This window comes from Hypanus sabinus, chromosome 7, assembly GCF_030144855.1.
Source record: "Hypanus sabinus isolate sHypSab1 chromosome 7, sHypSab1.hap1, whole genome shotgun sequence".
Taxonomy (NCBI): domain Eukaryota; kingdom Metazoa; phylum Chordata; class Chondrichthyes; order Myliobatiformes; family Dasyatidae; genus Hypanus; species Hypanus sabinus.
In genome coordinates this window covers 169,422,093-169,447,519 of record NC_082712.1, presented here as the reverse complement: position 1 = coordinate 169,447,519, position 25,427 = coordinate 169,422,093, and the positions used below count along the sequence as shown (strand labels likewise).

Below are 25,427 nucleotides of genomic sequence, written 5' to 3'. Positions count from 1 at the left end.
CACCCCCCACCTGGCTTTATCTATCATTTTCTAACCTCTCCACTTTCTTATTCTGACATTTTCCCCCTTCCATTCCAGTCCTGATGAAAGTTTCACCCCAAAAAGTCGACTGTTTATTTATTTCCACTGAAGCTGCCTGACCTGCTGAGTTCCTCCAGTATTCTGTGTGCATTGTTCTGGATTTCCAGCATTTGCAGAATCTGTTGTGCTTACATGTCCCTAATGCATCTTCCTCTACCATCACCTCTAGTGTTCTACGCATCCACCATTACGTAAAAAACTGACTGCCCTCTGTACATTCTTCAATCACCTTAAAATTATGCCTCTGGTGGTAATTGGGAAAAAGTCTCTGGCCATCCACTTGATCTATGCCTTTTATCATTTTGTGCACCTCTATTAAGTTGCCTCTCATTCCCCTTCCTTTCAAAGACAAAAGCCTGAACTCACTCAACCTCATAAGATACGCTCTCCATAGCCAATATTACTGATAATCTGACCACTCAGCTGTGCATTAAGGTAAAAGTTTACTTACTGTCCTCACGGAAATCACAGATTTTGTTTGGGAATGAGGTGGAAGAATTAGACACTACAGACAAGAGGAAAGCTGACACACAATATAAATAACAATATACCAGCCTATCAGAGCTGGATGAATGGTGCCACAACATTTCACTCAAAGTCAGCAAAGCAACGAGCTGATTATTGACTACAAGATGAGGAAACTGAAGGTCCATGAGCCAGTCCTCATCAGGGGATCGGAGATGGATAGGGTCAGCAACTTTAAATTCCTGTGTTATTATTTCAAAGGATCTGTCCTGGAACCAGCACATAACTGCCATTCCAAAGAAGGCATAGCAGAACCTCTCCTTTCTTAGAGGTTTGCGAAAATTCAGCATGTTATCTAAAACTTGTATACAGATTTCTACAGATGCACAGTGGAGACTACAGCTCCTACACCATATACAAGTTACTTAGCTGTACAGCTCCAACACAAATTTGCTGGCAACTCCACTGTTGTATCAAAGGTGGTGATGAATCAGCATGCAGGAGGGAAATTGAAAACTTGGCTGAGTGGAGCAATAACTGCAACCTCTCACTCACTATCAATAATACCAAGGAACTGATTGTAGACTTCGGGAGAGGGAAACCAGAGATCCATGAGCCATGCCTTCTCACATCATGACTCACACCACCAGGTTCAAGAACATTTATGACCCCTCAACCATCAGGCTCTTGAACAAAAAAGGATGACTACACTCTTTTATCTTGTTTTTTCATGCTTGTTATTTATTGCTATTTTATTTACATCTGCATTTGCACAGTTTATTTACAGTTATAATTTTACAGTTACAGTTCTATAGATTTGCTAAGTATGACCGCAGTAAAAGAATCTCAGGGTTATATATGGCAACATGTATGTACTCTGATAATAAATTTTACTTTGAACTTTTCAGAGTACTGAGTGGTTGCATCATGGCCTGCTACAGAAACAACAATGTCTTTGAACAGAACAGCCTGCAAACAGTGGTGGGTTAAGTCCAGCCCATCACTGATAAAGCTCTCCCCACCAAGGACCACTGTCAAAGGAAAGCAGCATCCTTCACTAGGGCCTCCACCATTGTGTCTTCTCGCAGCTGCCATCAGGAAGTTGGTTTAAGTCACAGGAGCTTTAAGTCCCACACCAGCAGGTTCAGGAAGTTATTACCCTTCAACTATTAGGCTACTGAACCAGAGAGTATAACTGCACTCACCACAACATTGAAAAGATTCTACAATCTATGGACTCACTTTCAAAGATTCTACAACTCATGTTCTCAATATCTTTTACTATTCTTTCAGTTACAATTATGTGTGTATTATTGTATTTGCACAGAGTTGTCCTTTGCACATTGGTTTTCCATCTTTGTGTGTAATTTTTCATTGCATGTCTTTGTATTTATAGGGAATATTCACAAGAAAATTAATCCTAGCATATCATGATATATATGTACTTCAATGATAAATTACTTTGACTTTAACTTCGAAATCAAGTAGGTGAACATGCTGTGTAAATGGCTCAGCCCAAATCCAAGGTGATGCCCATTGCAATTTGCCTATCGTCACAATAGGTCAACAGCAGATGCAATCTCAATGGCTCTATACACAGCTTTAGACCACCCTGGATAACACAAACAGAATGTCAGGATGTTGCTCATCGACTATTGCTTAGTATTTAATACCATCATTCCCACAATCCTGATTGAGGAGTTGCAGAACCTGGGCCTCTGTACATCCCTCTGTAATTGGATCCTCAACTTCCTAACCGGAAGACCATAATCTATGTGGATTGGTGATAACATCTCCTCCTCGCTAACGATCAACACTGGTGTACCTCAGGGGTGTGTGCTTAGTCCACTGCTCTGCTCTCTACATATATACCCATGACTGTGTGTCTAGTCATAGTTCAAATACCATCTATAAATTTGCTGACGATACAACCATTGTTGGTAGAATTTCAGGTGGTGATAAGAGGGCGTACAGGAGTAAGATATGCCAACTAGTGGAATGGTGCCGCAGCAACAACCTGGCACTCAACGTCAGTAAGATGAAAGAGTTGATCATGGACTTCAGGAAGGGTAAGATGAAGGAACACATACCAATCCTCATAGAGGGATCAGAAGTGGAGAGAGTGAGCAGTTTCAAGTTCCTGGGTGTCAAGATCTTTGAGGATCTAACCTGGTCCCAACATATTGATGCAGTTATAAACGTGACCCTCAAGTTTGGCCAGCGGCAGTAGTCTAGGGAAGACAGTCTCTGGCGCTGCCAAACATGTGAAATCCGAGGTGTAAAACCTCTTGTTTGTGTGGATGCTGCGTGATGTGTTATCCTGTTACAAATCAGTACCACAAAATAACAGACAGTACACCATATGCAATTAAATGATTTAGCTTTATAATTCTTAATTTGACTAGAGGGTTAGTAAAGAAAAACAAAAAGAAAAAGGCCATTTTAATGAAACAGTCCAACGTGCATGTTGGAGCTCACAGTTTCCCTTCCGTTGGTCCTCCATCAACCTCCCCAGGCTTCATGGACTCCCAGCCCCACTCCAAGTCCACTCCTTTCAGGCATCTTCTCTCTTATCTTCCTCCGATCAAGATCTAGAACAACTCGCTCTCAGGCATACAGCAAGAAATAAAACACTCCATTCATTAGGACAGCACACCTTCCAAAGCCCCCGTTATCTCTAGTCATAACCCAAACAATGCTGCTACAGACCAACCATTACATTAGCAGTGAAACCTGTCCTAGGGTGTTACATAAAGAAGGCAAGAACAGCAGCTATACTTTATTGGGAGTTTGAAAAGATTTGGTATGTCAACAAATACACTCAAAGCCTTCTACAGATGTACCGTGGAAAGCATCCTGACAAGCTGCATCACTGTCTGATATGGGGAGGCTACTGCACAGGACCAAAAGAAGCTGCAGAGGGTTGTAAATTTAGTCAGAGGTACAGAATCCTGAAGGCACACATTCAGTGAATCAGGAACAGCTTCTTCCCCTCTGCCATCTGATTCCTAAATGGACATTGAACCCTTGGACACTACCTCACTTTTTAAAAAATCTCGTCTTTCTGTTTTTTTGAACAATTTTTAATCTACTCAATACACATATACTGTCTGAGTAAGATTTACTTATTTATTATTTTTTCTTCTTCTATATTATGTATTGCATTGAACAGCTGCTAATAAGTCAACAAATTTCACATCACATGCCAGTGATAATAAACCTGATTCTGATTCTTCTCGCTGCTGACATCAGGAAGAAGGTATAGGCACTTCAAGATCCATACCACCAGGTTCAGAAACGGTTATTACACCCCAATCATCAGGCACATGAACCAGAGAGGATAGTTTCACTCAACTTCACTTGCACCATCACTGAATCCACCCCACAACCTACGGTCTCACTTTCAAGGATTCTTCATCTCATGTTCTCAATATTTATTGCTTATTTATGTATTAACATTATTTCTTTTTATTCTATTCACACAGTTTGTTGTCTTTTGCAAACTGATTGTCCTCCCTGTTGATGCAGTCTTTCGTTGATTATATTATAATTACTGGATTTACTGAGCATGCCCACAAGAAAATGAATCTCAAAGTTATATATGACATATGTACTTTGATTATAAATTTACTTTGATATTTGCCTTCAAATGATACTGATACTAGATAAGAAAGATACATTTGAAAACATTAGGGTCCTCTGAAAGGAAAAATAATTTCTGCAGAATAAGTGGTATTTTAATGATTTAGTAAGTGTACTAAAATACACCATTTGTACATGTCATTTCTAGACAAATAAGAGCCATGTGAAGAATCATAACTGGAACTGCCTGAGTCATTTTTCCAAAGGTCAAGGTCAACCAGGAAATTATCATTACTGCAACCAAATGTGCAAAACTATTGTTCTGCATAATTTGCACACAAAATAAATCTGCAAATGGGTTTTACCATGTTTATGTAGGCAACAATTTTAAAGCATACAGTGTCCTCTGCTGTGCATTTAGTGTATGACAGCAAAATTTAAAGCCCTCATGCCTGTTTAAATCTTTACTAGAAAACTAAAACAGAATCTGACAGAAATAAAAGTACAAATGGTGGTAGAGACACAAACATTTTAGGCCACAGTCAGTTTCAAGAGTGTTGGGTTATTACTGGAGAATTTTTTTTTCACTGTACATCATTTTCCACTAAGGAAAACTAAAAATAAGTAAAACATCTAAATTTTAGAAAGCAACATTTGGATTGGTAAGATTGAATATATGGGCCAAACGCAGGCAAATATCACCAGCTTAGGTTGGCACCAGAGACAAATCAGGCTGAAAGGTCTATTTTCATGCAATGTATAACTATGACTCTCTATAACACTGCATTTAGCTACACATCTGCTGCATAGCTGTTGATCTCTTCTATTCAAATAGCAGTTTAGCTTTGGGTCCCTGAGGACACTTATGCCAGCTTGGATTAATCTCTCACCATATGTGAGTTGCAATATTGAATGTTTAATGGTTTTCTACATTCATTTTACAGAATGTAAACAGGCAGTAAATGGTATGCTTTTGAATCGATGTACATCCACAACCATACATAGAATGATGTGTGGCAGGAATCTCAAAACTCGCAATAGATGGAAGTTAAGTGAGCTTAGTATTCTTTGAACACAAGGCAACAGTTGGAACTGTTATTGCAATGCAGTTTAAATGGAAAGTCAAGAAATGGAGAACAAGGTTAGTGACAAGAAAATAATATGGTTTTGGTACATGGAATGTTTAACTAATAGAGCTCAGGCTCACCTCGTTAATATTAAAAAGACTCTCTGTTATTAGCAAAGTTGTGAAAAACAATGGAGAGGCAAGTGATTCCAATATAAAAATCCATAAGACCATAAGACATAGGAGCAGAATTAGACCATCTAGCCCATTGAGTCTGTTCCGCCATTCAATCATGGCTGATCCTTTTATTTATCTCTTCCTCAACCCCAGTTCCCAGCCTTCTCCCCATAATCTTTGATGCCATGTCCAATCAAGAACCTAACAATCTCTGCCTTAAATACACCCAAATGACCTAGCCTCCACAGCGGCATGTGGCAACCAATTCCACAAATTCACCAACCTTTGGCAAAGAAATCTCTGCTCATCTCTGTTTTGAAAGGGCACCCTCTATCCTGAGACTGCACTCTCTTGCCCTAGACTCTCCCACCATGGGAAACATCCTTTTAACATTTGAAAGGTTTCAATGAGATCCTCACTCATTCTTCCGAATTTCAGCAAGTACAGATCCAGAGCCATCAAACATTGCTCGTATAATAACCCTTGCATTCCTGGAATCATCCTTGTGAATCTCCTCTGGACCCTCTCCAATGCAAGCTCATCTTTTCTAAGATGAGTGCCCAAAACTGTTCACAACACTCAAGGTGAGGTCTCACCAGTGCCTTATAAAGCCTCAGCAACACATCCTCAATACCAATGGATAGCATTGTTAAGAGAGTAGCCTACAGGACTGAAAGACGTACTTTTCAAAATGGAACCTTGGTTCAAAGACTGCAACTTATGCACCAAAAACCATTTTTGTCAACAAAAGTGACTTTTGAGACATTTGTCTCATTGAAAAGTGTACTGTGAACTTACAATCTTCTGACTTGAAGGCAAGAGCATGCTAACTGAGTCACCACTAAATAGTCCCTTGCAGCATTATTAAGTAAACATTATTACATCTGTGTTATTGATCACTTCAAGATAACTATCAAAGATGCAGATTAAATATAGCTATTGCTGAATAGGCATATTTAAGGAGATACTGCAAAGATCTGTTTATTCATTCCATTGTTCCACAACTTCATTGATCATACAAATGACAAAAAGTTAACCCCAATTATGAACAGTGATTTTAAATCTTATCTCTCACTAACTACATGATTGGCTATCTCTAGTTTCTAAAACCAGATTAAAATCAAGGAATGTTTTCACTCAAAAATGGCAGCACTGGAACAGAAGGCCACTGACACCATCCTGATTGTCACTGCTCAAATAGATTCAAATATTAAAATACAGAAAGCAATGAGAAAAAAATCTCAAAAGTTGCACAGTGTAAGTAACTACTGGTCTCAAAAGGGCAATTTAAAATAAAACACTGTTAATTAAGGCCAAAATAACAAATTTCTTACTGGTATGATTTTAGCACATTTTAGTAAACACAGCCTACTTTTATTTGTATTAAATGCCACAAGCACTCCCCTATTGGTTTCTATATACCAATTTACATTCACCTCTGGCTGGGCCTGATTTCAAATCTGCAGTGGCAGCAGCCAGGAGCTGACACTGCAAGACAGAAGGCACAACACTAATGATCTTTCAGTTTCACCTTACCCCTAACCTCAATTACCCCTAACTTCAATTGCAATCTGTAAACAACACGAGGTGGGAAATTGTTCATTTCAATAAAAAGGGGTGTGAAAGAAATAAAGCTTAACGAGGTCTAATAATGGGAAAAGCAATGCAAGAATGCCATTTCTATTCATTATATGAGCTTGCAGAGTATATCTTTAGTCCAACAGTGTATTTCATCTTTACCATCCACCAACACTGTCTCCAACCAAATTACCAAAGTCATCAGTTGCCTGTACCAGTGCATGAAGCAAGAATAAATTTGCAATGAGGCTTCATTGAGGGACAGTGAGTGACAGTGTAAGGTATTAAATTATAAAATACATGCGGATTTAACTGGACTAGTGGTATCAGTGCTACAATCTGCAGCTAATCCCTGAAATGCCTTCGAGGGACAAGAGCTGAACTTGCAACCATTGAAATCTTAGTAAATTTCCTCTTCCCTCAACCAAAAGATGGGCTGCTGAAGATTGGGGAGGAGGAAGGGATTATAACAAGACAAATAATATCATTCATTCTTCTCTAAAACTTCTCAGATGAATTTGATACCGTTTCAGCACTGATTGTCCAAAAGCTTCACCAATAAAACAAATATTTGCTTTTACATACTGCCTTTCACGGCATTGCATGTTCCTTGGACTAGTTTGCAATGCACAGAAAGTGTTCAACAAATAATATTTTGGTCAAAAATTGTGAATTTTAAGAGGAGCAAACTGAGATGGTTACATTCCATTTCAGTTCCCAATGCTAAATCAAAGGAAACTAAGGGCTCAGTGGGTCAAAACAAAGATCTCAAAGTCCAAGGAAAATCAAGGTACATACATATACGTCACCATGTACAACCCTGAGATTTAACTTAGTGCGGGCATTCACAGCAAATACAAAGAAACAGAATATAATCAATGAAAAGGTCTGGCGAGAGTTATATGGTTACAGTAGGATAAAATGGAAGATCTGTCCGTTACCATTTATTGATTAGTGTTTGCACTCTGAATGTTGAAGTCCAAAAACCATTTTCCCCCTCATGTTTGATTACATATTGCAATTGGGGTCAGGGTGAGGTATGACTGAAAGGCCTCTAGTGTTGTGCCTTCTATCTTACAATGTCGGCTCCTGGTTGCCACTGAAGATATGAAATTGGTTGGAGAGAGTGAGAGTGGCAGGTGACAGAACTTAATGTGGGATAGATGTAAAAGCAGAATTCTGAATTGGCTGGTCTAATACCAATTAAGGGTGTGAGATAAGTACAAAAAAAATTCAACAGGAGGCTGATGGGGCAAGATATAAATAAGGCTTTCAACATCAGATAAGCTGCAACATGAGTGATGACAGGTGTAGCGAGATGGAAAAAAAAGATATTTGGGATGATAAAATAAAATCAGAATGATAGGAGCAGACCATTATGGTACAAGTTTAACTTTGGAGAAAGACAATGAAGATCAAAAATACCTAATTCAATTGAATTGTGATCAAAAGAAGGGGACAATGAAAGACGTGGATAACAGTGAAGGGGGACTATAGCAAAATAACATACAGTTTGTATATATGGCTTCAAATTCTGTGATAACCTAAAACCTATTTTTTTATTTGAATCAATTTATCCACGTGAAAACCTGTGGTAATAATTAATCCCTTCACCAACAGAAAGGGAAATCATTGATAATAATTGGAAGCAAGAGAAAAGTCTGGTCAGTAACCCTCCATGTAAATTATAGTATGTTTACCTACAACACACCCTAAGCTTTTGTTATTGCCCTTGACTAACTCTATATCCTGTATAACCAAGATAATTTTGCTCCTGCCCAGCGAAAGACTTGTTTCTCTGCTGTATTGCATAAACAAGCGGGGCTGACACAAGGTCAAAGCTTACAGCTAAATCCATTATGCAAATAAAAATATCTTTGTTAATTTTAGTATCACCATAATTATGTTGTCTAAATGCAGATCATTGACCAAATGTTTCATATAATTGTGCAATATTAAAGATTTGGGTGCAGCAATTACAGTAACCATGCAAGAACATTTAAACTGGCATAAAATTATATAAACTGCATAGCAATACAAATATAAGCTTCAATAAACCAAATTAAGGATCTAATAAACTTGTACATGATGTCCATTAAAATAATGAGCGACATCTGATTAAAATTCATAAAAATTACTTCAAAGTCACTGACAAAAACTTCATTATATATTCAACAAAGTAATGAAATAGATTGAAAATTAGGTGTGGATAGTCAAGAGGCTTGTTCCCTCTTGGCTAACATGAGAGGACACAGTTTTAAGGTACTTCGAAGTAGGTACAAAGTAGATGACAGGGATAAGTTTTTTTTTAATGCAAAGAGTGATGAGTGCATGGAACGGGCTGCCGGCGATGCTGGTGGAGGCGGATACGACAAGGTCTTTTAAGAGACTCCTGGATAGGTACATAGAACTTAGAAAAATAGAGGGCTACGGGTAACCCTAGGTAATTTCTAAAGTAAGGACACATTCAGCACAGCTTTGTGGGCCAAAAGGCCTGCACTGTACTGTAGGCTTTCTATATTTCTATGAAAATTGAAAGTTAAAGACTGCACTAAATTACAAAAGACCAGGTCTTCCTCTCTCAGTGCCTTCATTCAAATTTATTACCCAGTGGGATCCCATACACACTTCTGAAAACACATTCTTAGCTTGTCTGAATGCAGAGGACTTACTCCATTGCTCTCCTTATCTGAAGGTGCAAGAGATGCTCACAGCAGCAACTACGCAGTGAAGAGCCCCAAAACAAATGCCTGTTGCACACAACTTCACTAGTTTTTAAATATTCTTGATAGCTACTATCTTATTTAAAATGTATATTTTTATGTAAATCAGTAATTTTTTGTAGAGGCCAGAGATTCACCAAGAATGCCACTTGCCAGAGTTGCTTTCAGATGGAAAGTGTTTAAGCATTACTAAGCCTTTTTAAACATAATTTCATTGAAATTGCAAACAAGTCAATTTCCAGGAAATGTGTCTACTTACTCTAAAAACAGAAAATGCTGGAAACATTCTGTTGGTCAGACAGCATCTATGAAAAGAGAAAAAAGGTTAACTATTCAGGTCGAAGACTTTCTATACATGCTGCCTGACCTACTAAACATTTCCAGCATTTTCTGTTTTATTTTGGGTTTCTAGCATCTGCAGTTTTCTGATTTCTGTGCCTATTTACTCTGCTACTTACATAGAAAGAAAATGTTTCAAACCCTTATTTTTATTTGTAAAGGCAATTTTCATTTGTTTCTGGAGAAACAAATAAAACAGCTATGATTTCAAATGACAATCACTAACAGCTTGATAAGACTAACAAGCAGTGGAGGGACTCAGATCTTCTTATGCATGGAGGCCGCCAATGAAATCTGTGAAGATCCACTACCAGTTCACATTAGCCACCAGTCTGAACCATCCTCAGAGGCCAGACGGAATTTGCCCATGCTCAGCCATGATCAGATCTGCTGATATGAAGGCACTGGGCTGAGAGTAGTCGAAGCAAAGAACAAGAACTGGGTGGAATGTAGAAGCAAGATGAAGCAGAAAGTGGTATTGTGGGAACTCCACTTCCAATCAGTTTAAGGAAAGAACCTGGAACCAGATCCTCTCAGGATTTTGTGGCCCATATCCTACTCCTGAACTCCAGCTATACCAACTTATCCTCCATTTCAGTTGGAGATCCAGAACAGATCTTGTACACAGGGGCACTGTGTATTAACTCCAAAAGAGGAAGCAATTAGTTTGGAGGGTGGGGGGGAAATGGCAGAACTGCTGATGGCTACATTTGCCTATGGCTGTATCTCAACACAGATCCTTGGCAATCAAAAACTGAGTGTCACAGTGTACAGTGACTCTTGCTGCAAATAGTGTTACAACAGATGGATCTATCCATGAGACCCCAATCTAGTTGGACTGCACTGTACCATATATCTGCTGCAGAAAATCTTCTGCTGAAGAACACCTATGACCACAAGTCAAATAGGCAGTGGCCTGCACAGAATGACCTCACAGCCTTGCAGTAATATGTAAAGAAGGTAACTTGTGCATACAGCTTGCCTCATTAACAGAACTTTCAAGTAAGTGCCAAGATCTTGCCTAGTTGGTAGAGAGCAAGCTTGCTCCTGCTGACCTTCATGGACATCACAGACTCAATGCCAACACACACATCCCAGATCTCTGTGGTGTGGATGAGAAAATAATCCACATCCTTCTGGAATGTGCACATTCCAGAAAGGTACAGAAAGGCACGAGGTGTTATTCATTTATTGAGAATCATCCAGAAAAAAAAAAGGGCTCTGCTTTGAGGACTTTCCCCAAGAAAACCCACTTAAACAAACATCAGTGATGGAAGATTTTTAACTCTAAGAACAATGTTGAAAACTTGATGTGTTTCCAATGGAAGAGCTAACCACTACTGGATGCTACATATTCCAAAATACAGAAGCCACAAAGCTTCTATGGGGAAAGGTTTGTGTTTTGGGTCTGCTGCCTTTGCACACTCTTCAACTAGAACCTGTGCAAAATCTTCTTGAACTTATCTACATGATATGCACATAAGAAAAACAAACTGATACACACTGATATAATGTTAGTCTTGTAAGGAAATTAAATGAGCTGCCTGTACAGTAAATGGCAAGACTCAAGCATGTACAAATGTTAATTAAGAATCCTTCAGGAAAAATACAGTTTGGAATAATTCCTGTAGAAATTGCTCTACTCCTGAGGTTTGGAATATAAAAGCAAGACAAAAAATCAATTAGAAGGTCATTAATGAGAAAAGCCTTGTGCTTGCAAGTAGCCTTGTGCTGAAGGAATTATCCAATGCCAAGTGTTACTGATCAATTAGCACACTCCAACATCCAAGAGTATACAATGTGGGATACACTCAAGGAAAATGCACCCAATACAAATTATAAAGGAAATTTGGAGGAACATTGTTTCATTTGGCGGTAAACATGTATATGGTTGAAATGACAATAAAATTAAACTTGAAAGAACCACTATGTTACATTACCTCTAGCAAAGCATCTTAGCATTAAATTGTGCGAGATAACAAAGCTTATGTGGTTACTTCATTATAAAAATTAGATTACTCAATGTATAAATGAACTGATTACAAAAATGTAAATGTAGGCTTTACTTGGAAATGTAGGCTTTTCTATGGAAATACTGAAACAAACTATTTAAGACAAGTACAGCAAACACATTGGAACATTCAGAAGACATGTTGTACACCATCCTGACTTGGAAATATACTGAAAACCTTCCACCTTCATTGCATTGAAATTCTAAATTAACTCACAACGTCACCACAGCAACACCTTCAACACATGAACACCATTATATCAAGGGCATTAAGGCCAACAGCTAAATCACAAAAGTTCACTTTAAAAAATCAAGAACAGAGCAAATATAATTTTGTAACAAATTTCCCTAATGACCCTTTCAATTGTTAACTTTCTTTGACATAAACTATTTAGTTATACAATTTTTCTTAAAATATTACAAAAAATTATATGTGCATTCTATTTTCAATTTTAGTAGTCAAAGTTTTACTGTGTGACAATTTCTCTAATGCATACAAAGTCTTAATTATTGCTATTACAGGTAACATGACACCCAAAGAAGGCCTTGCCACAGAGATTCATCAGCAGGGCCACGTACAGTTGAGACTAAATTAATGTATGTACCAACATTGCTCATTATTTTCTGGTCCAGTAAAATAATGCATTATGCAACACTTCTTGAGGATTATGCAATTGAGGATGTAACAATTAAGAAGTACCTTCTGGAGGTTCTTCTCTAAGATAAGGTGGAATATCTTCCTGAACAGTTTCTGCCACATCTGTCGTATCTGCCATGCTTTCAGTTATCTGAGCTTGTCTCTCTGGTCCCTGTTTCAAATAAAAATTAATACAGTAAATTATATTATTAATACAAGGAAAACCATGAACTTAAAATTCCTTAAGTTCTTCTTTCCTCATATGCCATTCAAATTAAGTTGGTTTTGGAAAAATGCCAAAGGATATAAAACAGAAGACTGGAAGAACTCTGAAAGACTTTGGTCTCAGTTATAACATAGGCTTGAGTAAATTGCATTACTAATTAACTACTAGAAGTCGCTCCATCATAATCAACATCATTCAGAAGCAAAACCTTCCAATATTTCACACTTTAATAAAGATTAACACAGAGTTCAGTAGTCTTATTTTTTATATGGTCAACACTGCAAAGTTTTACAGAATAAAGGTTGGATTCGTGCTTATACATGCAGTGTGATATTCTCAACTCAGAATATTAAGTTTACTTTTGATTAAAATTTGTCCCTGGAAATTTCCTGTACAAGCTGTTTACAGTCTCCCTCTTACATAGCACAGAAAGTGCTAATCATATCATTTTACTTTATCGAATTGAAGCTATTTTGTTTTCCCATTGAAGTGAAAGTCAGGTGTCGATCAAATGAAAATTATGTCAAAGCCACGTCACGTAAACTAACTTGCAGATCAGGAAATATCTGGGCAAGTTATATGGCACTCAAAACACCAAGACACCCTACATTCGAATATGAGATAACCATCACAGGATTTGAAATCTCTTGGCAACCTAGCCTAATCAATAGTTATAAACTACTTGCAAGTTACCTGAAGAGTTACAAACCAAGTAACTCAAGCAACCAAATAGTAAAGATGAAATGTGTCTACTGACAGGAGAAGAAACAAAGGTAGGTTACTGGCACTTTAAAACCAGTCGCTCTGGCCAGATGGGGCTCAGCAGCCAGCATTGGCAGCTCACCTAGAAGGAAAGCTCTGATCTCAAATCTCTGCTGCTTTGCGGTTATATCCACTCATGGAGACAGGTTCACCAAGGAAAATCTGGAGCTAGAGTTACTCCAGCTGTTAACTCTAGCTCAATGTTACCCACATTGAGTTCACTCTTGACTGGCAACTCCTGGTATGCTGCTGGTGCTAAACTGTAACTGATCTCTGCTGTTCCTTTGAATTCATCAGCTGTGTGGAGAGGGCAAAACTTGCAGCATTGTCAATAGCTTGCACCCCAAATTGTACTGCCTTTGCTTACATAGCGATTGACAGCAACAACGAGAGAGCTAGGACACAACATCCATGGTCGACCCCATGAGGGCCTCATCAAAGATGCTAGTGGAATCGTGTTCATGGGAGTATTTATCTGTTTCTATGTAGGTTAAGGCACTTATAGAAGGTGATAGTTTTCTTGATTATTGCACACCAAGCGCTTTACTTGCAATAAAAACCATTCCCATCTCATGCTGAACTTTAGATTATCTTTCACAGATGTAACAAACTATTTTGTTTGAAGTGCTGTGCAACTGACAAGAGTTAAATATTGTTTGCCAATCACTTCAGTGACATTGAACTTTTTAATTAAATTCACTACAATCATGTATAATTTTACAAATACTTTTATTAATCAATCAATAGATCCTTTGTTAAAACTTGTAAAGTTCTAAGTATATTTATTATCAAAATATGTATACAGGATACAATCTTGTGATTCATCTTCTTGCAGGCAGCCACAAAACAAAGAAATACCACACAGCCCATTTGAAGAAAACCCCCACACAATGAGACCATCAAACATGAGAAAAAGCAAATCATGCAAGTAACAAAAAGTGAACAAGTAACACACAGAACATTAAACGTCATACTGCAGAACCTCCAAAAATGAGGTCACAGCCATGAACTGCTTAAGTGAGTAAAGCCAGTCCAGGAGACGATGACCATAGCCACAGCCATTGCCATCGAGTCAGTCAGTTCAGCCACAGATCCAGTTCAATTACCTTTAATTATCTTTTAATATTTTAGAAGGAAAATGGGCTCACAGATAAAAGGTTGCTTTTGAAACACTTGGGAATACATTTTTATATTGCAAACCAAAAGCACCAACATGGATAATCAATGATCATTTGATAATCATCATTGCCACCCTAATCCAAATTCTGACCTATTTATATTAACCTTCCAACACTTTCCTCAATCTCTTTCCCAGTAAAAATGCACAATGTATTGAATTACTCAAAGCATAATTCTTACATAACAGAAAGGAAGGCTTCACATGAAGCAACTTTGTCCAACGGCCCTGGTTTGTACAGAATCAGAAAGCTGAGAACACTAATTTAACTCTAAAGATACCTTGCTGCCTAACAAGAGGAGAAAGATCAACCAGTGTCTGCGATTCAAAGTTTGATGTAAATTTATTAACAAAGTACATATATATCACCATATATAATCCTGAAATTCATTTTCTTGCGGGCATTCATATTAAATACAAGAAATACAACAGAACCAATGAAAGACCACATCCAACAGGCCAGACAGTCAACCAATGTGCAAAAACAATAAGAAAGAAAACTTTAATTAGCAAAAAGTATTGAGAACATAAAATAAAGTGTCGTTGAAAGTGCATCTAAAGGTTGTAGGCACAATTCAGTGAAGGGGCAAGTTATCCCTTCTGGTTCAAGAGCCTGAAGCTTGAAGGGTAATAACTGTTCCTGAAACTGGTGCTGTAAGTCCTGAGGTTCCTGTACCTTCTTCCTGATCGCAGCAGTGAGAAGAAAGCATGGACTGGATGGTGGGGGTCCTTGATGATCAATGCTGCTTTTATGCAATAGCACTCCGTATGAATGTGCTTAATAGCAGGAAGGACTTTGTTTGTGATGTACTGGCTGTATCTACTACCTTTTGTCAGATTTTCCATTCAAGGACATTGGTGCTTCCAAGCCAGGCCACTATGCACCCTGCCAATATACAATCTACCACACATCTATGAAAGCTGGTCAGTTTTGGATGACATGCTGAACCTTCGCAAACTTCTAAGAAAGTAGAGGCAATGTTGTGCTTTCTTTGTAATGGCACTTACAGCAGGAGTTGATATGTTTCATCACTGACCTCTCAAAGCCCTTCAGCAAAGTGCTACTGGACAATAATCATTGAGACAGGTTACCAGGTTACCATGCTCTTCTTAGACACCGGTATAATTGAAGGCTGCTTGAAGTAGGTGGATACGTCAAGACTGCCAAAACGAGAGGTTAAAGATCTCAGTGAACAGCTGATTGGCACAGACCTTTAGTACTTAGCCAGGTACCCATCCTGGCCAGATGCTTGCCGTGGATTCACCCTCCTGAAGGATGCTCTCATGTCGGCCTCAGAAAGGGACAATGTGAGTTTGTGAAGTTGCCCCCATTTTTGACAATCAAAGCGAGTATAAAAAGCATTAAGCTCATCTGGGAGCAAAGCCTTGTCACCAATGTCACTTGATTTCACTTTGTAAGAGGTGATAGCATTCAAGCCCCGTCACAACAGTTCCGCATCCTTCAGTGATTCAAGTTTGGTCCAGAATTGCCACTTCACACCTGAGACAACTTTCCAGAGATTGTACCTGGATCTCTTGCATCTTACTTGGTCACTACACTTAAATGCCACTGATCTGGCCCTCAGCAAATTGCAGATCTTATGGTTCATCCAGGGTTTCTGATTGGGGAAAATTTTATAGAACATAGAATAGTACAGCACAGTACAGGCCCTTTAGCCCACAATGTTGTGCCAACCCTTAAACCCTGCCTCCCCTATAACCCCCCCCCCTCCTTAAATCCCTCCATATATCTGTCTAGTAGTCTCTTAAATTTCACTAGTGCATCTGCCTCCACCACTGGCTCAGGCAGTACATTCCACACACCAACCACTCTTTGAGGAAAAACCCTTCCTCTAATATCCCCCTTGAACTTCCCACCCCTTACCTTAAAGCCACGTCCTCTTGTATTGAGCAGTGGCGCCCTGGGGAAGAGGCACCGGCTCTTTCTATTCCTCTTTGATCAAGGCCCAGTCCAGCAACTCAAAGTAATCCCATAACTGTTCCTCTGCCTCCCACGACCACCACTTTGTTGTCCTCACCTCTGCAGCCTTGCTCTTTATGCAGGTAACAGGACAGCCATGTGACCAGATTTCCTGAAATGCAGTGCAGGCATTCCAAATCATAGTACATCTGTAGTCGAGTATGTTGAGACCCCTGGTGCTGCAGGTTATATGTTGATGACAAGTTCAATGGAAGTCCTAGGAGGACAGCCTTGAGAACTGAGGTTCACATAACACATAAACTTCAATAAAGTCAAGTCTCTTAAAAAACTCTTTTAAAAAACACTTAGCACATCATTTTCCACACTGATCTCTAAACAGGCATCAGAATGCTTCATTATATGTCCCCTACAGTTCTAAAAGCACACAGAATGGGAGTATTACAGGTATGGCCAACAGTTAACATCCTCCCCTTAATGCTCTTAAAGAGCTGGTGAATAGTTTTTTTGAAAGGCAGAAGTTTCAAGTGAAGCTACTCCCACAATATTGAATGGAAGGTAGTTCCAGAAACTTGAACCAATGGATATGAAGTAAGAACAATTTGTTTTCAGATCAGGATGTTTCTGACTTGCAGCAGCTGCTGCAGGCAACAGCCAAGGATTCCTCCACAGCTCTGACCTTTTATTTATTTATTTATACACCAACATCCCAGAGCTGAAGCTGTTTTGTAAGGAGGAATGGACTAAAATTCCTCTAAGCCGATGTGCAGGACTGATCAACAGTTACCGGAAATGTTTTGAAGTTACTGCTGCTCAAGAGGGTCACAGCAGTTACTGAGAGCAAAGATTCACATACTTTTTTCACCAAATACATGTAATATTGGATCATTGTTCCCAATAAATAAAATTAAAAAGTATGTTTTTGTGTTACTTATTTAATCGAGCTCATTATCTATTTTCCAGATTTATCATAAGATCTGATCACATTTTAGGTCATATTTATGTAGAAATAGAGAAAATTCTAATGGATTCTCAAACTTTCTAGCACCACTATATTTAACTCTAGCCAAAACACAATTTACAATGACCAACTAACCTTCTAACCGGTACATCTTTGGAATGAGAAGAGAAACCAGAACATCCAGAGGAAACCCATGTGTTGCACAGTAAAAATGTTCTTCACTATCACTATTCAGCTGTTCTTCGCCCTATCCAAAGCCTCGTATGCTTACTGTAACATCCTGCATAAAACTGGATTAGATGCTATTCAGGAGAGGATGGACAAATTTGGGTTGATTTCTCCAGAGCAGCAGAGGCTGAAGACGACCTTAAGAAATCAGTAGTGGCGGAAGCAGATACAATAAAGGCATTTAGGAGATTCTTAGAAAGACATATAAATAGGCAGGCAGATGGAAGGATATGGATAATGTGCGGGCAAAAGGGATTAAGTTTAATCGAACATCATGTTTGGCAGAGAAATCATGGGCTGAGGAGCCTGTTCCTATGTTGCACTAGTCTACATTATATATTTTTAGTTAAAATGTGAATGCAGCTAGATTTCACTTTGTAGTCAAATGTTATATTATGAAATATTGTACGTATTCATGAGCAAGTGAATGACTGGAAGATGAAATCAGTCAGAATGTTACAGTAAATGAAAATTTTAAAAAACTGCAGATACTGGAAACCTAAAATAAAGGCATTTACATTTATATAACTTTTCAAGAAAGCTTTCAGTTTTGAATTTCAAACCAAGATTTAATGGAATATCAAAGCTTTCTCCTGCATACAGGATAAAACACATGGACATAATCCTTTCCTACAGGTGAATTATTAATTATCCTGTTATTTTTACATACTAATGGCCTGTTTTCTACAACAGTGGCCTTATGAAAGTTCTGGCACCATGTTACAATAATTATAAGTGTTCTTAAACTCTGATTCAAAACAAAGAATAAATTGATTTGACTTGGATTTGGTACATAATTTCACAAAATTCAACTGTTGCTCTTAAGTCACAATCAAGATTAAGATAATTAAAATTATTAATCATTTTAAGATGCAAGCCTACGGAAGTAAAAGCAAAGTCTTTTCATAAATTTCATATTGAGTTTCAGTTCATGGTATTTAGTGATAATCATGAATGCTGCACCTTATTCCAACCCAGTTCCTCCATCCAGACAGGCTGACCATCATTGTCTATTTTTGTTTTGTATCTGCACGATTTTACTTTTGTCCAGAAATACTTGGCTCCAGCAGCACTGCATTTGGATTTCCAGAAGGCACTCAATATGGTGAACATAAAAGGTAAAATAAAAATAACCGCATATGGGGATAATGCTGGAGGATATATTGTTATGGATAGGGGAGTGGCTAACCAACAGAAAACATTATCTGGAAAAAATAGATTTTAAGATTGCCAGTCAATAGCTCATGGGGTATCACAGTGTAAGAGCCTCAACTACTTGTACTCTCTACTGTTGATTTAGATCAAGGGTTCCCAACCTGGGATCCACGGAGCCCTCAGTTAATGGTCAGGCTCCATGGCATAAAAATTTTGAGAACACCTAATTTAGATGAAAGGACCAAATATACTGAAGCTAAACTTGCCGATCATATAATGAGAAGCAAGTTAGCAAGTTGTGAGTAGAATACAGAAAGTCTGCAAGAGAGATACCAATAGGTTAAATAAATTCACAAATCATGTATTATGTTGGAAAATGCATTATCCACTTCAAAATACTGAAATAGAAAATTATTAAACAGTTGGAACCACATAATATTACAGCATGAAGGGATTTAAAATACCTAACACAAAACACACAGTTTCTGAGGAGGCTGAAGAGAGTTAGTCTATGCACACCTATACTCAAAACCGTCTGCAGATGCGCATTGGAGGGCACTTTATGATGCTGCATCACTGATACGGAAACTGTATTGTGGTGGACAGGAGGACTCTACAGTGAGTAGCTAAAACTGTCCAGCATATCACAGGCACCAATCTACCAGCCATCAAGAACATATATACAGAAATGAGTCAGAAAAAGGACAGCATTATCATGAAGGAACCCGCCAACCCCACTTATGAACCGTTTGTCCTATTCCCATCAGGGAAGAGGATACACAACATCCACACCAGGACCATTAGACTCAAAAAATTACTTTCCCAAACTATCAGACTGATCAACACCTCCACACATTAAGCCACCCCACCATCTCTACATACACAGCATTTAGCACCTTTACATACATACATCAGTCTGTATGTACAACAGTTAATTGGACATTGTGTTCATACCATTGCTTTTATATTTGTACTTATTTTGCTCCATATGTTTGTGTTTTGTTAAGCTGCATCTGATCTAGAGTAACAATTACTTTGTTCTCCTTTACACTTGTGTACAGAAGAATGACAATAAACAACCTCGAATCTTATGGGTTGGAAAGTTGATGAAACAGATCACGAGGTATGTGGACTACAAGATTGGCAAGATTTTGACATGACTTAAAGGTTGTTTGTAAGACTGCACCCTCAGGAGTACTGGTAGAGTGGATAGGGGAGAGCCAGTGGATGTGGTATATTTAGATTTTCAAAAGGCTTTTGACAAGGTCCCACACAGGAGATTAGTGTACAAACTTAAAGCACACAGTATTGGGGGTATGGTATTGATGTGGATAGAGAATTGGTTGGCAGACAGGAAGCAAAGAGTGGGAGTAAACAGGACCTTTTCAGAATGGCAGGCAGTGACTAGTGGGGTACCACAAGGCTCAGTGCTGGGAACCCAGTTGTTTACAATATATATTAATAATTTAGACGAGAGAATTAAATGCAGCATCTCCAAGTTTGCGGATGACACGAAGCTGGGCGGCAGTGTTAGCTGTGTGGAGAATGCTAAGAGGATGCAGGGTGACTTGGATAGGTTAAGTGAGTGGGCAAATTCATGGCAAATGCAATTTAATGTGGATAAATGTGAGGTTATCCACTTTAGTTGCAAGAACTGGAAAACAGATTATTATCTGAATGGTGGCTGATTAGGAAAAGGGGAGATGCAACGAGACCTGGGTGTCATTGTACACCAGTCATTGAAGGTGGGCAGGCAGGTACAGCAGGCGGTGAAAAAGGCAAATGGTATGTTGGCATTCATGGCAAAAGGATTTGAGTACAGGAGCAGGGTGGTTCTACTGCAGTTATACAAGGCCTTGGTGAGACCGCACCTAGAATATTGTGTCCAGTTTTGGTCCCCTAATCTGAGGAAAGACATTCTTGCCATAGAGGAAGTACAGAGAAGGTTCACCAGATTGATTCCTGGGATGGCAGGACTTTCATATGAAGAAAGGCTGGATCGACTAGGCTTATACTCACTGGAATTTAGAAGATTGAGGGGGGATCTTATTGAAACGTATAAAATTCTAAAGGGATTGGACAGGCTAGATGCAGGAAGATTGTTTCCGATGTTGGGGAAGTCCAGAACAAGGGGTCACAGTTTAAGGATAAAGGGGAAGCCTTTTAGGACCGAGATGAAGAAAAACTTCTTCACACTGACTGTGGTGAATCTGTGGAATTCTCTGCCACAGGAAACAGTTGAGGCCGGTTCATTGGCTATATTTAAGAGGAAGTTAGATATGGCCCTTGTGGCTAAAGGGATCAGGGAGTATGGAGAGAAAGCAAGTACAGGGTTCTGAGTTGGATGATCAGCCATGATCATACTGAATTGCGGTACAGGCTCAAAGGGCCAAATGGCCTACACCTGCACCTATTTTCTATGTTTCTAATTTACTTATTATTAATTATTATTATTATTTACTTATTATTATTTTGGTTTATATTGCTATATTTCTACACTATACTTGGTTGGTGCGACTGTAACAAAACCCAATTTCCTTTGGGATCAATAAATTCTTTTCTTTACAGCTGTACAAACCTACCATTGCTTTAAATGTTTTTGTAATATGCATACTATCAATATTTAGAATGAAAATTGAAAAACTGCATATTTTTGATTAATTGAAGGGTATAAAATACAGTACAAAAAAACTTCTATGGTTCGTGAATAAAATAACCACAGTCATGCACACAATTTTACAGAAACAAATTTTTATCTTGTTCTAACAATTTTTCCAATTACAAAATCCTTATTAGATTATGGATTTTTTGAAAGACTACTTACCAAACAAAAATCTGAATATAGATTCTACAGATCAAAGAAATACAGCCCGCAACACAAGTAAATGATGTTAGGCCGTCAAAACAACTGAGAGGTATAATGGTAAAAATAAAATGTTTTGACTAGGTGGTGTCAGCATTGAGAGGACCTGCAGTTTATTAAGGATGAGCTACCAACTTCCATTGTGTGATATTGTTGCAATTTGTAATAGAGTTGTAACTTGAAACACTGATAATGTAAATATGCTGAAGCTCTAAAATGTTTCAAAGATTGTGATACGTTTAGTGTTTAGAAAATTTATGGATTATATTAACACAATTACAGGGTACTTAATAATTATATTAGCATAGATTTAAAAATTATTAACATTATATGAAAAGACAACCCCAGCTGCACAGCAGCAAAGGCCATGTGTGTGGGAGCATTTCAGTTCCTATGCAGCCATGCACCTGAACAGCTTAGAGGGAACAGTGACTACACTGAAGTCATGAGCTAGGGGGAAAAGAGCTGGAAAATTGAATTGATCGAAAACTGAACCTTCTTACAGATACTTTACCATTTTTATTTAAATAACAATAACATTAGCATGCTACATTGACACTAGAAGCATGGTGACCCTTGTCGGCTGCTAACTGTGTTAGTCATTTCCACAAGCAAGGCATTTTACTGATGTACAGGACTGTGCAAAAGTCTTAGACATTCTGATATGGGTCTCTACTGTGGACTGAGAGTAGAAAGGGAGCAGGGAGAGAGGAATCACGGTTGGGAAATGGGAAAGGGAGAGGGAAACACCAGAGAGACATTCTGTAATGATCAATGAACCAATTGTTTAGATCAAATGCCTGTTGTCTCAGGGCTGGGTTTGTCTGCACTCACCCCACCCCTTTCCCCACCCCCCCCCCCCCAGCTCCTGGCACTCCTTCTCTGCCATCTATTCCACACCCCTCCTAAGGCACTCCACTCTCACCATCCCAACACCCTTTGCTTGCGCCAGATATACAAACTCATCCTCCGCTCCATGTTGACAAATACAGTACTGGGCAAATGTCTTAAGCACCCTAACTACACATAAGTCCCCAAGACTCTTTCACAATACTGTACATGTGACAAATAAAGCTAATCTCCAGCAAGCTTTAAGTCCTGGTAAGCACAAAAGACAGGCAGGCTCAAGTAAAACACACTGTTGGAGAAACTCAGTATGCCAAACAACATTAGAAGGAAATAATTGGTGTTTTGGGTTGAGACCGTTCATTTGTGTTGAAGGGGTAGAAAGGAGACAGTCAATACAAAGAGTTGAGAGGGACAACCCATTCAAAACTGCTTTGAGTTCGTTCATTCCAATGCACTTTGCCTGAACTAGATGACAAATGAGAAATTCAGTTCCGAGTTAAAGGTTTGCCATTCACAGGAAAGGCTTCGCTTTCCCTTTCAGAACAACCTAGAGTCCAGTTGGATGATTTCCACCAAGAAGGTAAACAATTCCTCCCACCCCATAGATGCTGCTAGACTGGGTCAGTTCCACCAGCAGACTGGTTCCTAGAGTCCAGCATTAATAGTCTCGTGTATCCCACTAAAGTAACTTTAGATAGCCGTTCAAACGTAGGAACGGGGACAACGTGAGCATCGCAAAATGCCACAAATAACGACGCGAAAATGTTCAGATGACATGTTTTAGTAAATAGCGAGAGATAAATATTATCCTCAAGACAACTAGGGATCGCCCCCTACTCTGGAGAACTGCCCTGGGATTTGAGGGGACGGGCTGGGAGGGCGGCTCTCTCTCAGTACCGCACTGCGGGGTACAGATCCTAGCTCCAACTGTCTTCAGTCCACTTCCATGGGGAAAATTTAACAAGGGAAGACTGAAGAGGAGTAAGTACAATTTATTGCGATTTAATAAACGCCGCAACGTTGTCAGACGTTGCATCCAAACCCCCGGAGCGACTGGAGGGAAGGTTCCAGCAACTTCGCCGGCGGGGTCAGCGCCGGATTTTCGTCTGGATGCAAAGCAGTGCCTCTGCGGATGGCTGTCAGGCCTAGCTCCGACCCCCAGCCCGGGCCCAGGGGTCGCGGAGTGAGGAGGGTCCGGGGCGTGTGTGGGTTGGGGAGGAGGGGGAGGTAGTCTGCAAACTCGGAGGCCTCAGGGTTCCCTCCCGCCTGCCCCTCACCTTCATGGTAGTCGTACCAAGCCCCCTCCGCCCGCGGCCCCCGCCCGCTCCACTCCGTCACTACTACCGCCGCCGCCGCACCGACCGCCGCTACCGTGCAACGCGAGATGCGTCCGCAAGGACTGACGCCGCCGCCTCCCGCGCGCTCCCGACCCTCCCCCTGCGCGCCGCCCCGGTGTTGGTGCAGTGGCGCCTCCCCACTCTCGTGACCGCGCTCCGGGATCCGGTCTGGTCGGCGGGATCAAGGTCCTGCGTACCTTCCTCGATACTCCTCCACCTCTGTGCGTGCACGCGCTCGGCCACTGATCGCCAGTCCCGTGCACGAGCTCCGATACGCCCCTCCATCTCGCGCGGACGCGTGCACATACCCTGACCCTCCCCCCCCCACCTCTCCACCTTGAGTCGCTTGCGCGCACCCTGATTCCCTCCGTTTGTACGTACTCTGATTCTCCCCCACCACCATCTCATGCGCGTGCCCAAACCTTCCTCCCGTTACAGGCACCCGCACTGATGAATGACCCCTCCTCTGCCTTTATCCCCACTCTCCATGCATTCAGTGGCAACTCCTCCAACCGCAATTCGCCACTTCTGCGCTTCCCTGCACACTCTGATCTCCCTCTTGTCCCAATCTGCTCTCCTCTCTGGTTGGCACCCAGGAATTCCAGATCCCATAAGCCATGTCACCATCACACTCAATACACTGGCCATTCTATCCCTCTTTCTCTTCAGCATAATTAAGGACCCTACCATAAAACGCTAAGACCATAAGATATGGGGACCCCAGTCATTCTGGAAAAATATACAATACCTTGCCTAAGATCAGCTTCTTTCCTGCTGTGTTAAAACTCTCAAATGGACCTCTTAACTGTAACACTATATTCAGCATGTTGTTTATTTTTCCCTTTAGCATTACCTCATGGATTTATAAACCTGGGAACTTGGCTTCCCTTGTAAAATCAGAAGAAGCAAGCCTGGGTGTTATCCTTGATTCATGTTTGAAGAAAGTGACCAAAGCAGCATTTCGATACTTCAGAGATATCCACTTCTGTCATGCAATGATACTGAAAAACATTCGTGCAGTTATATCAAATAGATTTGATTACTAAAGCAACCTATTGAGAAACTTCATCCCATTCAGAACACCACTGCTAGACTTTTAATTAAAATCAGGATGAGGGAACATATCACTCTTGTCCTAGCTACTCTGCATTGGCTTCCGGTATCATTTAGAATTGACTTTAAAGTTCTTTTACTTGTTTTTAAAGCTCTCAATACTCTGGGACTGGATTACATCACAGAATTATTTGTGTTTTGTACTCCTCCTCGAGCTC

At 39.8% G+C, this 25,427-nt stretch overlaps 1 protein-coding gene across 7 annotated transcripts in view; it reads right to left on the bottom strand.

The window, feature by feature from the left end:
• The window catches only part of zgc:101566 (Transmembrane protein 263-B-like), a 255,596-nt gene extending 231,054 nt beyond the window's left edge, over positions 1–24,542 (bottom strand). For 2 of the 7 annotated variants that reach the window (XM_059976080.1, XM_059976083.1), the window contains exons 1-2: positions 24,097–24,230; positions 12,723–12,831 (exon numbers count right to left, since the gene is read on the bottom strand). In XM_059976080.1, coding sequence (XP_059832063.1) covers positions 12,723–12,831; positions 24,097–24,102 — 115 coding nt within the window. In that variant the 5' untranslated portion in view covers positions 24,103–24,230. Of the gene's footprint in view, positions 1–12,722; positions 12,832–24,096; positions 24,241–24,353 lie in introns of those variants that run through there. The other 5 variants (XM_059976082.1, XM_059976086.1, XM_059976087.1 and 2 more) reach the window with 4 other exon arrangements.
• Between the last annotated feature and the right edge of the window lie 885 nt (positions 24,543–25,427).